General features: G+C 31.0%; 1 protein-coding gene across 1 annotated transcript in view; it reads left to right on the top strand.

The window, feature by feature from the left end:
- The first annotated feature begins 932 nt into the window (after nt 1-932).
- LOC127727716 (secretin receptor-like) overlaps nt 933-17,945 on the top strand; it is a 77,902-nt gene continuing 60,889 nt past the window's right edge. Inside the window, exon 1 of the mRNA XM_052234831.1 lies at nt 933-950. Within this exon, the coding sequence (XP_052090791.1) occupies nt 933-950 (18 nt within the window). The remainder of the gene's footprint in view (nt 951-17,945) is intronic.

Below are 17,945 nucleotides of genomic sequence, written 5' to 3'. Positions count from 1 at the left end.
GAAAAGACGATTGGATGGCAATATACAGTCTTCAACAATTGACGTTACTAAAACCACTGAATCGAGTCAAAAAAAGACGTTATAATTTCGCAATAAAAATCCAAAGATATAAAAAAGTAAAATAACTAAAATACCGAACTCCAAGGAAATTTTCTAGCATTGTTTGCAGTATGCTTACATCTTTACAAAATGTACTAATCGCGGTGAATCCTTGATGTGAAAATCAAGTTTAATAGACGAGCAAATATTGTGATGATCCAAGTATTAAGTACTAGTATCCTAATTTTTGTTTCAAAAGTAATTCTTAAATTGATTTTGTCAAAATGTATAATAATTAGAAAATGAATTTTATATGTTATTTTTGTTAACATTATTAATATATTATCATCTGCCCCCTTTTGTAAAAATAAGCCGGTACGGTTCGTTACGATACATATACAACAAACAGAAAAAAACAAATATAGATTTATATTACATCAAGAAGGTTTTTTGGCATTTATAACTTTTGAATAAGTCGTTAAATTTGAATATAACAACTTAAATTATGATTATTGGAATGCAAGTGCTAGCCTGGCAAATACATAGAAAGTTGTCACACGATAACGTTGAAATTCATAAATTGACAGATTTACTATAATTTAACATTTGATGAAGTACAATCATCTTACAAAGATACTACGAGTATGAACAACATTATATACTAGTAATATAGATCAATATAGTAATCATTTGTTAATAGAAATCTACACGCAAAGAGATTACAATGTTTTTGTAATTTGTCAGTCAATTGGATGAAAATGTGCATTGTTCGAGTTTCTGTACAGATGTAGACATGTTATATTTGGGGTTTTTGTTAGTAAACGTTAGTAAACTATTAATGAAATTTGTACCATTTGTAATCTGAATGGCATTCGAAGCGACTAATCTAAAGCATGGAGAGAATCCGATTGGTAAGTAGATTGTATGCAATTGTTTTATTACTGTATTCTAAGCTTATTTTACATTTTGATATGAAAACTATGCCTTCTTATTCTAAAAGCCGTCGTCGTATTTCTCAGTCGATTTCCTAAAGCGGAGCGGCACAAAAACTAATATAAACAGACATCGGATTCTAAATAAATTCCCTCAATACAAGACGCAAGTAATTAACAGTATGTCTATGCAGCAAATTTCATAATGACCTTTTGATTGGCCAACGGTCTCTAAAAGTTGTAGTTAAGGATCTCCAAAGAAAATTTCCAGTTAGATATAAAATAATACTGTTGTTTGATAAAAAAAAAGGGAAAAAAAAGATGAGTTATGATTGCCAATGAGACAACTCTCCGCCTGATTATTTCTATTTTACTGGAAATTTTCTTTGGAGATTCTTGATTATAACTTTTAGAGACCGTTTGGTCTGTCAAAAGGTATAAATTATGAAATTCTACAAAAGATAGCTATGATTGTAGATAATATGTATTTAGATAAAACAATGATAAAGCAACTCCAGCTTTTTATTGCAATATTATCAGTAAAGCAAATACCTTTAAGTTTATAATTATTCGTTGATATTCGATTTTGGATGAATACGCACATTGCTATATACTGGCGTCTTAAATTTCAGGGAATTTATATAGAATCCGATGTCTGATTATATTATTGTTGGTGACGCTGTAAGAAATCGACTGAGTTTGTTCTCTAAAAGGAGTAAGCATGACAATGAAAAGCAAATCCTTCTTTTCCTCAGGGATAAATTACAAATTGCATTTACACAATCAATAAGGTCTTATAATATCCATGTCACAAGTGTTACCTTTAAAAAAACCCAAACCAACATATTTTTTGGAATTTGGTGTTTCATCCCAAAAAATTACTCTCAAAATTTATGTCTGCTTATATGATACATGAAATTTATCTTTATGCAATCTGAAATGTCAAATTTACATCAACAATACACCACATGATGAATGATAACTACTTAACATCCAGATTAAATAAATGTTAAAATCATTTTTTTAGTAATTGCTGTGAATATATTTTTGGAAGATTTGTGATTTTGTTTTATCTTTCCATTATGATAAATTTTCTCTGATTTGAGTTCAGTCTAGTCAAAAAAATAATAAGAACGGTATGTTGGAAAGGTATATAAAGTTGAAATTAAGTAAAAAATAAATGTCAGTGTCAGACGTTTTAAACGATATAAATAGATCTCACGGAATTTTTCAATTCGTGTTCAAAGAAAGTATTGTCTTTCTCCAATGTTGAAAAGAAGTGTTTCTATTACAACGATTGTGAGATTGAAATCACTGTAAGTTATTCAGTATTTTGAAACAAAACTATAAGAGAAGTATCTTAACGTCTGATTTTAGTTTCTGGAATAGCCCTGATCAGGCACGACGAGACAACGAAGGTTAATCTTCCATCACTTAACATGTACATGATTTTCGAAATTGGCTTGAAATTAAACAGTTTGAAAACTGTTTTCGCTTTTTATAAAACAAATAGAACTTTTACATGATTTCCGAATTGTTTTCGATTGATCTAATATTTCTTTCGTTAGTGCGTAGCTGGAAGAGTGCAACCCTCTTTAAACGTTATCGAATGGTGCGTAAGTGAAATGGTGTAAGGCAAAATTTCTTAGGCAACATAAAACTCTAAAAACGTCTATATCAAGTTCCAAATTAACCGGTGTTATTTCAAGTCGTTGCATAACCTACTCCATTTAACTATTATTGCTTCCCTCATAACTATGAAAAAAATATTTCTACTGAAAGTTAAGCATATAAGCAAATCAATAATAGTGGACGCCTTCATGCAAACAAAGAATCACGCTACTATAGTTTTAGTCTTTAAAATTAATCATTTGGTTGATTTTGGCAATTTGGGATTAGTTATATTTAGGTATGTATTGATCAAAACTTTCGATTTTATTGTCTTGGTCTTGTTTTATGAAATAACATATGCGCTTCCTGTATCTGAGAAATTACAATGGTGATTATAATATTGTTATAAGCATCAAACGTCTCTTTATATACAGATCAGCCCGACATATATACATACTAAGTTGCCAAATATCGGATTTTTTATGTGTCATTACGTTCTATTTCTACCACTGAAATTGGCATACGCATGAATCTGGTGTTCTGTTTTGTTTAAACATTATAACATCACAGTTATTCACTAGTTAGTTCGTGCAGTAAAGTGTCAGTATAGGCATAATCAGACTATAATGAAATTACCGGTAAATAATGGGATTTTTTTTTTAAATCCTGCATAAACATTAAATTTAGGTTCAGGTTATAAAAACAGAATTAGGAAAAAGCAAGGTCAGCTAGATAAAAAGGGGTTCAGCAATGTAAACTGAATCATTAAATAAGTATAACATTTGTATATACTTTTAGCATAATGATAAAAAAAAAATGAAATGTTCTAATGACGTTGTAGACCAGTACTGACAAGTTCTGTTTTTCTTATAAAATTAGCAGTTCTAAAAGAAGTTCTTTGATTGTATACTTTTCGCTGATTTATATCTTACCGATAAGTTTGCTTACAGGAGTCACTTCCAATATTATTGACTTGATTGTTATTGTGTGTGGTATTCAGCGTATTTTCATTATTCCACTAATATAGATAATGTGAGGACTGAAGCTTTGAATACTAATGAAATAAGTGTAAAAAATGTATTAGTGCCTGTGAGTTTTCTTGTCTATTTGGTCGTCCCAACAAATTCCCAAAAATTACAAAATTTACCTGTAGACTCAGAGTGATTTAAACCTTGCCATACCATATGGGCTATTACACTCAACTTTTTCACAGCAGTTGCAAAGCACATTTTCTAAATCAATTTAGTTTTGAATCAAGATGACACAGTCACTTTTTGTAAAGTAAATTGTTTGCTAGAGGTATAGGGGGAAGGTTGAGATCTCTCAAAACATGTTTAACCCCGCCGCATTTTTGCGCCTGTCCCAAGTCAGGAGCCTCTGGCCTTTGTTAGTGAAGTATGTTTTTTTTAATTTTAGTTCATTTATATGTTTTGGAGTTTAGTGTGACGTCCATTTTCATTGAACTAGTACACATTTTTGCTTAGGGGCCAGCTGAAGCCCGCCTCCGGGTGCGGGATTTTCTCGCTGTGTTGAAGACCCATTGGTGGCCTTCGGCTGTTTTACGCTCTTTGGTCGGGTTGTTGTCTCTTTGACACATTCCCCATTTCCATTTCCATTTTCCAATTTTATATTTTGATGTTCTAAAACAATGTGATAAAAATATGACAATGTAATGTACATTGTACAATCATCACCCATGTCAAAATGTGAACAACAGAAAAGTTGATTGGACATTAGTGAAAATTTGTTTCGCCCTCATGAATTGGCGTTCTATGAACGACTTTCAGCCTTCAGCTTTCATTAAAATTATTTCACACACATGTAATAGTTTTTTCTTAACGAAACAAAAATATTTTCAAAATATGTAAAGCGCCTACCGCAATTTAATTATACATGGCTGTTTTGGTTAATTTTATTTTGTCATCTTACCATTGTCTTTGTCTCATTGGCACTCATACCACATCTTCTTATATCTATGTAAATAAGTACATGTAGAAAGACACCGCTATATATCGATATACATACTTACACCAGCAGCTGTCATCTTTTCATCTTGGCGTCAAGGGCCTCTTTAAATCGCATAATTGTATGTGAAATTTACTTATAAACAGCTATTTTCCCAATTCGCGGTTTCCTGTATTTATAAACTAGTGATCTGCTAAATCACTGTCACAAATTGAACAAATATGATAGCTATGATGCATGTGAGTAAATTTACAAAACATAAAACTTAGTTAATGAACTCCGTTTTACAAACACCTGTGATACAAGTAGTCAGCCAATATAAGTATCGGTTAGTTTATGAAAAGGTATGTACTGTAAAATTTTCAGCGAGGGGCTTGCCCCGAGCATTTTTTTTTTCATAGTATATACCTTTACATGATAAGATGACAAGAAAAATTGACCAAAAGAAGACATATATTATTAAATTGCAGTGGAAGATTTACATGTTTAGAAAACATTTTTCAATTTCACAGTAAAACTAAAGCTATAATAAATTGAAACATATAGACTTAAATATTTATCATATATTTATTATATAGGTGGCACATTCCATTCAGACATTATCATGGTTTTTCAATTCATGATGAAATAGATCAATTTCCTTAAGAAAGGTTTTATAAAATCATCCATCAAGTTGCCTTTATTTCCCTTCACTCGGTTACAAAGTACTCACTTTTTTTGTACAACGTAATTGCATTGATGATAAATTACCACAATTATAAGATAGCGTTGTACTATAATCAAGGTATTAAGAACCATATTTGTTATTCTTTTTTGAAATTCGAAGATTTTAATAGAAGGATATCGTGTATTTAAAAATCGATGTAAAAACTAATTACAAACTTTGGGACACATCATTTTATTCCAAATTAGCCAGTGGCAATTTTTGTTTTAACATCTTGATTACAATACAATGAAATCTTACCATTGTGGTCATTCGTGCATAGTGACTTAGTAGACGGAAAAAGTATGTACTATGAAAATTAGAAGGCAAATTCAAGCAATTTGATTAGACGAGAAGTTGTAAGTATGTGCTGAACTATCAATATACTTATTAAAAAATTACTTGATTTGTAAATATGTGCTAAATTGGATAGTCTATGAAAATCAATTTATATATTATGATATTAAGTGCCCAGGGCAAAACCCCTCGCTCTAAATTTCATAGTACATCTCTTTTCATAGACTAACCGATACTTCAATTTGTTTTTGCATTGAACATGTAATCATGCCACAGATTCATAACCTTAAACTATGGTTCACTGACGGTTGATAAAATGTAAGTCTGAATAGAAAAATGAAAGTTTTGTCCAGTACGGGTTTAAAGACTTTTTGCGTATATATTGAAAAAAGTTGGAAATACAAATTAAGCAGGCCTCAACGTGTGCCTTTCAGACGAAGACTAGCAATAGAAGCACTGTTCCTTTGCCTTTGGTTTAACCAATTGCATGTAGGGATTTTGTGTCGTGGATTAATATTTGTACCAATAGATATAAGAAGATGTGGTATGAGTGCCAATGAGACAACTCTCCATCCAAGTCAAAATTTATAAAAGTAAACCATTATAGGTCACAGTACGGTCTTCAACACGGAGCCTTGGCTCACACCGAACAGTAAGCTATAAAGGGCCCCAAAAATTACTAGTGTAAAACCATTCAAACGGGAAAACCAACGGTCTAATCTATATAAAAAACGAGAAACGAGAAACACTTATGAACCACATCAACAAACGACAACTACTGAACATCAGATTCCTGACTTAGGACAAGTGCAAACAAATGCAGCGGGTTTCAACGTTTTAATGGTACCAAACCTTCACCCTTTTTCTGGAACAATAGTTTAACATCACAACATAGAAAGACACACTATAAAATAACAACTGAAATAGCTTAACTCAATCAAAGGACATATTAACACCATTGAACATACACTGAACAAATAAATTTGACCTATGATACAATGTAAATACAAAATATATAAACTAAGGGAAGAATAATAAAAGTAGCATGTTATATCGGTATGAAATGTTAAACAATTAAAGAAAAACAATATGTTCGAAAAAAAATATCAGCCATTTGCAATAACTTTAAACACAGGTAAATGAAAATAATTTTGTTGTTAGGTATACGTGTACAGTTCCAATAGAGAAAGGAAATATTTTTACAAAATAAATAATTTTGATGTTCATAGTACGAAGTGAAAATTTATAGTAGTACCAAACACTTATCAAAGCTGGTATATAGACAAGATATAACCCCGAATAACATTAAATAACCAAAAAGCAATACAATTAGTATCAACAGGTCAAATAAACAAGAAAGTACGATTTGAGAGTACTCGCAGTTACTGACAGCTAGTTAAAAGCCAAAACAATTAATAATACAAAATCATGCAACAGAGACTAAAATCAACTAAAACACATCCCAGGGATTTAGTATTTTAACGTCATGGACAGTCAAAGAAGACATGACTAGTGCAATGCCAAAAATAAATGTATCGACAGACAGTAGGATAGTTAGGAGTTTAACCTCTTTATAGATCAAAACGTATGTTCGTTTTTTATATATCGAATATTTCGTGTACCATGACAGCAATTTGTGCTATATATTATTGATTGATTTAGCCAGTTAAACATACACATTTTCTTTCGATTCCAAGAAGAATGGACATGTATTTTGATAAGGTTGTTTTACTGCTAAATAAAGTAATTCGTTCCAATCGCAATTGTCTCCAGAAAGAAAAACTAAGGTTTAGCTTGCTCGTTCTTCTTTTTGTCGTCCACAGAACATTTTTTTTCTTCAAATTAATCAAATTTCAAGATTTGAACAATTTCACTACTCGGGCGTAACGTACTTTTTCAACTTTCAAGTCTGAAGAAAAGAATTAATTTTCATTGTGTATTTTTCTCTCAGTACAAGATATTTTGTACTTGTGGTCATTTTTCTAATAGTTGTTTTATTTTCAACAATAGGTAATTTAAGATTGAAACAGTCAATTTTTTTCTCATTTACATGAGTATCATGTTTTTCAAGGGAACTTTGATTACATTTAAAATGAAAATTGGGTGATTTATTCACTAGTCTTGTTTTTAATTTGTACTGCTGGTCATTGCCTCATTTACATATATCCTAAGTATCTTAATCATATATGGAGAAAGATAATTGCATCCGAGATCGCATTATGTAATGGACTAATTTTATCTTGTTTTAATGTCCCTACTTTGTTTATCGATTGGTATTCCGCTCCCTTTTGAAAATACTAAATGGAATCTGAAGTACATGCATGAAGAAGTTTGTTTGACGGGGAAATACGATGTCTAATATCTCACGGCTTCATTTACACACACAGTGCACTGATTCTTTATAATATTTTTACGAAATCATTTGAAATTTAGTTTTTCGAAGAAAGGCCAATATTTCAATATGTTACAATAAGTAAGCACATGTAACGTACGTCGACATGCCACTGCATGATAATTCATCATTTTATGAAGGCATGTCAATCTGTCACTAATATCCAATCAACTGTTCTATCGCACATAGATTGACGTACGGTGATGCTTGAAACAATGTAATCAATAAAATTACATTGTCATAGTTTTTAGGACACTGTTGTTATCTGTATATGTATATGTATCAACATCAAAGAGTAATGTACTTTATTGTCGGAGTTTTGGACTACTGATTTAAAATAATGTTGATTTCGACAACGAGCTTGTGTAACGGCGGAAAAAATGTTGAGTGTATTCTTTTTTTTTAGACCAAATTCATTTTGAAGCCAGAAAATTTGTCTAGTGTCTAGTGTATTCAGAGTGTGAAGAATAAATGGATCTCTATGCTTTCAAACCTAAATCATGGAAAAACAAGTGATATGGTGGATAAATTAATGACACAAAAACTATAAGGGTTTCAACACGAGGAAAAGCTCCCACATTACTGCAATTTAAAGAAGATCTCTAAAACTGGTTTGGGTAGAAAATACAAATGCGGGGTAACATGAAACAATTAAATACCATTATGGGAGACCTTCCAATTCCGTCACTAAGACTTTTCCGAAAAAAAATCTGTCTTGTTTTATTATATATTTATATAATGAGTAGAGTTGTGTGTGTTTGGGTGATCAGACTATGTAATTTCTACACTATAATTATCATAGCTTTGATTTTATGTCGTCTTGAAAGTTATCACAATTTTATATTCCTACGGCAACGTGATAACCACTCCACCAGGACCAATTCAATAGGTGAGGTTACCTTTACTGGTTACGTAAGCGGTTATATTTACAGACGAATATACATTGTCATTGCTGTTATGGCCTTGCATTTGATTACTATAATTTCTGCTTGATGCAAAATTATATAAATGAAATAGAAGATACCACTAACACAAGAGATATTTTTAAATTAATCTGTACTTCATATGAATAGGACACTATAATTTTCCTTTATGACAAAATAGACAATGTACATATTTCAAAATGTTAACATTTACTCATTTTTAAAGTAAACTGTCAATAATATCATGTATTCAAATTGATTTCCAGATGAATTACTTTGCCATTTATATAATGTTCTTACTTTTATACAAATAGTTTTCACAAAAAACATAATTTATAACAAATCAACTTTTAACCAAAAAAAATGACATATACAGGAGATTATCATGCTAAAGATCTATTTTAATGTCTGTTACATTTTTATGTAACAACTAAACCAATTAGAAAAAATAGAGATGATACAGTATGTAATTAAAATATTATGTTATATCATCACAAATTATCTTCATTTATTTCCTGAAATAGTAACAAATCATGACCAACAGTCACGTTAGATAAACAATTTAAGTATGATATCCATTTATACTGGTTTCTTTTATACTTAACAAATAACGAAACAGACAAAAGTACAGTTAAGCCTAACTCATCCTTTTTTTACTATATTTTCTAAGGAGAATTTGATTTCCGGGAGGGTGAAGGGGGTATGACGATTTCGGAAATTAATATGAAGCCCTTGTAAGAACTGAAATGGAAAGAAATAAGCCGACCCAACAACAGTTGAAGATGAATATTCCGCTCGAGTGAGAAGACAAATCCGCCTGTGTATGATATAGAGATGACTGCCACTTTCCCGTTGATAATTTTCAATTTCTCAAGTAGCAACGTTCCAACAATCACTGCATTTAGAAAATGAAAATAACACTTTTTATATTTCATGCGTACGAAGAGCTTTTTTTTTTTGGATTTTACCTCATCAGTTACGTTCAAAGCCAAATATTTAAAAGTAAAGAATGTATAAGGATCGAAAAAGTTGAATGACCAAAAAGAACCTAAAAATAATATTTTAATCCATCTATGGTCAAATTTGTCTGAGGGAGTCAAAAACTTACTAGTTTCTTAATAATTATAAATTTATAAATGGACAATTTTACAAATTGTGACTTGGATGGAGAGTTGTCTCATTGGCACTCATACCACATCTTCTTATATCAATTTTAGAAGGTTTCTTATAAATCATGTCAGTACCGAAATACTGATTACTGGGCTGATGATACGATTTCGCATATGGTTGGCCATTACAACTTGAGAATTTGTTTCATAGAAGACAGTAGATGTATTCCGTTGGTCGTGGTTACAATTCCAGCCATATTTTTCTCTCTTAATTTATATCTGGATTTCAGATTTACTGTGTGATGTTTTTTTTTTGAATTTCATTCTTTTTCAGGTCGAAAGTTAATTTGTCTAATTTTTATCTTATTTCTTATTCTTATCGGCAATTTGCATGTTCAAATATTTCGTTTCCAACACCAAGTTTCTTTAATGTTGTTATTTTACTATGTTGGCTGCTACAATATGATATCGTGTCATGTTAGTAAAAAAATTCTAAAAGTACTAGCACAAAGTATTCGTGAAATAATTTAACTTACAATGTGTTTATCTCAAGTTTGCTAATTGTTGTCTTGTCTCCATTTGCTGTTATGCACGATATAAACGAATATTACTTCAAACCGTATTCAATTGAAATTAGAAATAATACGGAATTTCTAAAGACAGAAAATTGCAAATTTTAACAATTCAATCAAAGCAAAACAATTAAGATTTTAACCAAAGCTTGTTGGCACCAATATGTGAATAATTAGAAAAGATAGATAAAAAATATTGCAGGATATCATAGGGAATATTGACAAAATGTTTTCATAACATCCTTACATTAAGATAGAGTGGGGTTCAGTATAAACCTATTAAGAACTTTTCTAGATGGTTCTAGGGTCGTTCTAGGGTATAATTGTCAGAATCATTTCTGGGACAAAACTGTCAAAAAAACCTCATCAAAAATAGGAGGCTTATAATTTGTGAGCAAGACTTTCGACTTCGTCTACAAATGACTCATCAGTGACGCCCGACTAAAAAAGTTAAAAGCCAAATGAAGTACGAAGTTGAAGAGCATTGAGGCCGAAACGTATTCTAGGGTAGAAACTCTCCAACCAATAGAGAAAGTCTATGCAAGTTTTAAGTAGTGTTATATGTTTTTTTTATGTAAAAACTATTATGTAAGACATTTCTATTTCGTGGAGTTACAATATATTTGATAATTTATCTGACAACTGCGTGCAGATTTGCCATGAAAAGTAAGATTATAGTATACAGGGACTTTTCAAATGGCATGAAATCAAACTAACATGCATACAAATACAACCTGACAAGTCTGATTATCTTACACATAATACTCAAGGGAGAAATTGCACATCAATTTATCAATAGAACAATAAATTGATGAAATATACATTAGGGAAGTGTATAGTTCTGTAATTATGATCATGAAATATTTCATTAAATATCTTTCATATGTGATTTTTCACACCAGTTTTATATTTTATTGTAAAAGTTTAGTTTTCGTCAGTGACATGCTAACATTTGATAATTCTATGTACTTGGGTACTTAAATTTCTTTTTTCGCTTCATGTCAAAGGAAATCAAAAGTAGAGACTTGACGAGAAAACAGTTATAGGTAAAAGCAGTGACTAATTTACAAATAAAAAAGTAAAAAAATAAAAATTTCAGATTTTGTTTTCTTCTGGTAAAACTATACAAACTTAAAATTGATTTATAGTAAAGCACCGCAAAAAGGCAATTGCTGCTAAAACGTATGGCATTTATATATTACAGCAAAGACGTTACAGGACATGCTCACACTGTACGGACTTTATTAACAGGGGTGTGATCTTTGCACAAAAATTGCCGCAACAATCGTTTAATCGATCAAAATCGACACTTTATAAATTTTACCGTCTTCATGACGAATTGGTTGACCGATACGATGTATCGTTGTCTCGACTCACTAGCGACATGTGTTCGCGGTCTTAGATCTTTAGATACCCGTATAGTCGTTTGATCTTTAATAGTACCGATTGTGACATTTTGACTGAGTGAGAATTCCTATGGCAGGTGATGTATGCATAACAAGAGACGCTTTCCAAGTCGACGCAACGATCTCGCTCTTTTTGAAGTTCATGTGGTTCATTCAGTTTTCGTTTGTGACCTTGATTTGTCTCTTCCTAATCACATTTTTCATGACAGGGCCTTTAAAAGTAAATTATACGGTATGGGGTTTTCTCATTGTTAAGGTAGTATGGGTGTCTTTTGCCATCTTGGATTGTAAATAACAGAGAACTAAGGTCCAGATTTTCAATCAAGTTAGCAAACTTTGATGAGGAATGCAGAAAGCTAATGTGAATTTTCATTTTAGCACAAATTTCTAAGATTTTAACTTATAAATATTAATATTTTTACAAGCGTAGATAATTTTTGTTTGATTTTTAATGTTTTTAAATTGGCATTTTAAGGGGAAGTAACTCTAAAATATTGCATTTTCTGAAGGAATATACATGAAATTTTGCTATTTTCTATTTTAGCCGGAAAAAATGTACGATGACCCTATCTTTTCTTTTGATATTCTCAAAGCATTTTCTAAAAGCTATCTTCTCGTATTTTATTTTACAATTCTATCATTTAGTTTAGCTTCTAATCACATACTGGTGTTTTTTCCTGTATAATTCATACAAAATGTATCATTATGTCACAACCTGTAGCTTGAGAAAATGCTCGGTGTCCTATAAATTTTATTATATTTTTGAACATATCAAAATATATACTACGTTTTGGCAAATTCTACCATTTTTAATTCATACTCCCATACCACCTTAAAGACATCAACCCTTACCCAAACATAGGACTGTTTTGTAACATTACGTTTAGTTTTCGTAACTGGGTCTTCTTCTCATATACTATAAGCAAAAGGTTAACTATATGTGGTGTATGGTATGATTGAAAGGTGCAACTTGACTTCATTTACACGGATCATTGATTATGTTAAGTAATATGATACTATTGTTAAAATCTTCATATTCTAATAGACTTTCAATATAAATTCAATTATGATTAGTGAAGCAGGCGTGACATTTCAGGGCGTTCGCCCTTTTACCATGAAAAGGTATTTGTATATTTGGTGACAGGAAACGTATATTTTGCAATGAACCCCTATTTTCATTTTAAAAATATATATAAAAAAAAATAGTTGATTATATTGTTTGTGTTGAAAAAGCGCATTTCAATTTTCAAATTAATTCAATAAAATCCTGTAAAAAATTTCCCTTCATTATTAATAACATGTGTTTTATAAATCTGTGCACCTTTTTAAATTGACATATTAAAAGGATTTGCCTCATAAATTATAAATTCTCAATCTTTAGACAATAGAATAAAAACATTGTAGTAAGATTGTGGAAATGAAAATCATTCTATTTTCTTTAGTGTTGTATAATCAACATTCATTTACAGGTAATTTTTTCGATACAAAGATCTTAGTTTCCAGTCCCTTTGTCTATTGGTCCTAGGCTATACACTGCGAAACTGCAAACATAAACCATTTTTAAAGGGATCTTTATCTTGCAATTTTTTCTGTTGAAAAAAGTGAAAACTTTAAACTTGAAGCTGTGAATTTTACTTGATAAGACTATCTAATAGAAATTTTAATGTGAATTAAGTGACCAACTGACGTTGACACACTTTTAGCTCGATTTAACTACTGAAAAACAACATTGCAAGTCTTTCTAAAGAACTACGGTAAATGCAACTATATGCAATAGGACTATATCGAGTTGTTTTTTAACCACCTCTAACACTAAGATATCATTGAATAATGCGTAATCACAACTCTTCCAATCTGCCCTTTAGTGAATTCGATCACTTAATATTTCTCTTACAACCAACTGTCTACAATATCAAGAAAGTATGGTTTTCCCTAACTAATAACTTCTGCGTTTCTCTAAAAAAAAAACAAATCATTACCGCAGCTAAAATTAACACTGTAACCAACATGTGTCTTTTAATAAAAAAAATATATAATGGTTACGGAAATTCTTAAAGTACTGATACCTTTCTTCGACTTTGAAGACATAAACTCTTAGAATAAGATTTCTGAGTATAATTGAATGTATTATTTTAGATAATTTATCCCCGAAATAAGACATGATTAGTCGTGTTTACCTGTAGGTTTTTTTCTTATTTACACGAATCAGTAATCAGTAAATGTTTAATATTTCTTTGTCATTAGCGCAAACGAAGTTATAAATAAACTCATCATAGATACCAGGACTAAAATTTTACACTTACGCCAGACGCGCGTTTCGTCTACAAAAGACTCATCAGTGACGCTCGACTCAAAAAAATTTTAAAAGGCCAAATAAAGTACGAAGTTGAAGAGCATTGAGGACCAACAATTTCTAAAAGTTTTATAAGTAATTGTTTTTACAAATGTTTGAATGCAACTTAATCACAAATGATTACTGGTAAAATAAACTGTCAAATGATTGCCAGATTCTAGTAAACAAATGTTTCCGAGTCTACTTAGTACATCATCAGTGCCAAGTATATCAACTAAACAATAAATAAATGTTTAATACAGAATTATACAGTTGTAGATTAAATTATTTCTCCGCGGCTAATTCTTCATGTTATTAAATGTTACTGTTACAAATGTGACACGAAAAGATGCTAAAAAGACAGTATACTAAGCTTTTAAACAATATAGGAAATACCTGATCACAATGACATGTACTGACCATGACACCTTTATTGATTGCTTAGAAGATTATTTATAGAATTTTTAAAGTCAAACATAACAAATGTTTGCATTTAAATCCTTTTCCTGGTTAATCTTCTTATCCAGGAACGCTCAAGGTCAATTGTTTGGAAAGTTTAAGCTGAATAAATATATTTCAGCAACTTTATTACGTGGAATTTAAAACAAACAGCCAATCTGTTCACAATCTACTGTGGCTTTCGAACTTCTGAAGAAATACACAATGGTTGCCTGTTTTGATTTTCATAGGCTATTTGTATGGGATGTAAACTTTTGAATTCTGTCTCATGAAGACCCGGTATCCTTGAACTTTTTTGAAAGCATATATTGGGTTTATATGTACTGTTCATGTAATACATCAAAATATACAGTAAAAATTCAACAGAAAAAGAAGAAAATCCTATAAGTCTTTGACCATCTCTATCTTGATTGAGAATTTGGAGTAAAGTGAGTGCATAAAATATTTAAAGTTGCTAAAAAAGGTTTAAGTAAGGGAAATAAATTGACCTTTTCGTCCAAGTAATTGAGTAACAAAGCATCAAAGCTATTATTGAATTTAAGTTTAATTTAACTGACATTTGTTTTGTCACGATAATATAGTAAAACTAGTGCAGAGAAACTCTAAATGGAGATTAAAGTTACTACACGGTTAAGAAATAAACGAACGGTTGTCAAGGAAATGTTACATTTAAGCTGCTTTGTATAAAATCCTCAAAATCCAATTTGGTTACTCTTAAGTCAATGATTAGAAAAATACAGATAATAAAACATGTATTAACATTATTTTTTGAATGACTGAAAATACCTTATTCTAAAAGACACAAAAACCGATACCACAATAATGACTGGCCAGATTGGCAAAAAAATGCTGTTGCCTTTGTGAGTACCCATTCTATCAGATCATTTGAAGAAAACAATTATCCAACTAAAAAACGTACAATAACTCTATACTCGAACAAGCGAAAATTCCTTGTTTCAATGATATTGTTAGTATTCGTATGAATATCCATCTATCACATGTGTTAAGCAAAACGATTATTATTAACAGTTGTGAAATTATGCAACAACACACTTTTCCAATCAGATTTACTGTGTTTGCAAGATGAGATATCACCACTGCACAGAAAACCACGACTTATTATTACTTTTTGTATCAAGACAATTATACATCTGACTTTGTAAAAAAATAATGGGGATGATCATGTAGCAGGAGATTTACACAATCCCGTCCTCTATTTACCCGAATGTGACCTACCGAATTAGACTTATCACCGGGTTTGTACTTACACAAGATGTGCCACATGTAGCGTAGGATCTGCTTATCCTTCCTGAAAACCTGAGATTACAGCGGTTTATGGTGGGGTTCGTGTTGCTCAGTCTTCAGTTTGTTATGCTATGTTTTGTATACTGTTGTTTGTCTTTCGGTCTTTTTCTGTTTTTTTGTCAGTTTATTTTCGACTTATGAGTTTTAATATACCTTTGATATCTTTCGCCTCTCTTTTACAGATTACTATATATACCGCAACAAAGGATTTTAATGAATAACCGAAGCTGGGCATTTTGTCTAAATAGTCAAAGCTGTTATGTTCTCAGAGACGCATTAGAAAACTACGATTTACCATGAGCACAATGGTTTCTCCCCCACTTAAAATTTCCGAGGTTGTGAATGATTTATTTTATATCTTCACGACAAATGTACTGTTGTTCCATCAGACAAAGCCTAAAACATTGTTGTTTTTATAAGAAAAAATCATCATTTGGAATGTCTACTTAAAGAATTCGGAATTCGTAGTAAAGTTGGAAATCCCACATATAACCCTACATCATAAACAAAGAAATATATTTTAGAAAGTCTCAAATCCGTTCTTTTCTCCTTTGGTATTGACATAAAAAAGGACGATAGAAATATCTTTTACGATTTTGCAGTAATATCAAAGCTTTTTATTTTCTACACTCTAAACTCTATTTCCATGTTCAGACTAACATACTCTCAATCCCATCATATGGCGTATATATATCTCAATTATTACGATACACTGTTGCATGTTAACACTATACGGCCTTCATTAACAGGGGTGTGCTCCTGACACAAAATCTGATCCAACATAGTTATGTTGAAAAACGACCCAAATCGACACTTTATGAGTTGTTTTGTGGTAACTATTACGAATTTGTTGACCAATAGAATATGCTTGTGTCACAACCACTATCACACGTTTTCGCAGTCTTAGATCTTTAGATATCAGAAATTCGTCTGATCTGTAAATTACCGTTTATGACATTTTGACTGAGTGTTGATAGCCAAGGCGGGTGATTTATTTATAGAAGGAGATACTTACTCTGCCGACGTATCCGGTTTAACTCCTTTCGGGTTCATGCAATACCCTCAGTTTTTGTTGACTACTTTGAATTGTATCTTCTAAGTGGATGTATGAGATTTGAATATTAGTAAACTAAATTTGTAGTCTTATCTTCCTAATGAATGAGATTGATACATCAGTGAACTACTGTTGCCTCTGACGTAATACAAGCGCTACGCAACCGCAGGTAATCATTACATGAAAATAAGTTTCAAGTCTTGAATAAGTTTTGTTATATGAAGTATACTGTTGGATAGCGTAGTTTTAAATATCGATAAAAACAACTACAAACGTGATCTGTTTACTGAAGTAAGAGACTTAAGTCTATAGATTAATTAAGAGAGTAACATAAGTATGTTCATAATCATAAGTGACGCTAATTACTTCCGGTACTTTTGGAGAAAGAGTCAACATTCGCTAGGGATATTGTAGTTATTATATTGTGATGAAAGTGACTTCAGGGTTTATATACAGACATACATTATAAGATGAAATTGTCATTTAACTTTATGCACTCTGATATGCAACTCTATGATATTTAGCAGAGTATATATATTTTCCGTTATAAAATAAAACGCGGGTGAGACAATAGTACGTGTCTACAAAATCAGACGTTAGACTATATAAACCAACGGAACGAACGGAAAACAACTGTCATAACCATGACTTAGTACAGATATTTTATAAAAAAACGGTGTGTTAAACCTGGTTCTATAACACCTGTATGCACTTGTAGATATTTCCTTTATATTGACAAAATCAAAGCTATTTTGTTTATTGTGATTAGAATATTTATCGTCTGTCGTTGTTTCGTTAATGATTGTGTTTCGTAATATCAAAAGAAAATCTATCATACAAATTAAC

This window comes from Mytilus californianus, unplaced genomic scaffold (genome assembly GCF_021869535.1).
Source record: "Mytilus californianus isolate M0D057914Y unplaced genomic scaffold, xbMytCali1.0.p SCAF_2, whole genome shotgun sequence".
Lineage (NCBI taxonomy): Eukaryota > Metazoa > Mollusca > Bivalvia > Mytilida > Mytilidae > Mytilus > Mytilus californianus.
Note: the sequence above shows the minus strand (reverse complement) of the source record. Positions and strands in the feature narration are given on the sequence as shown.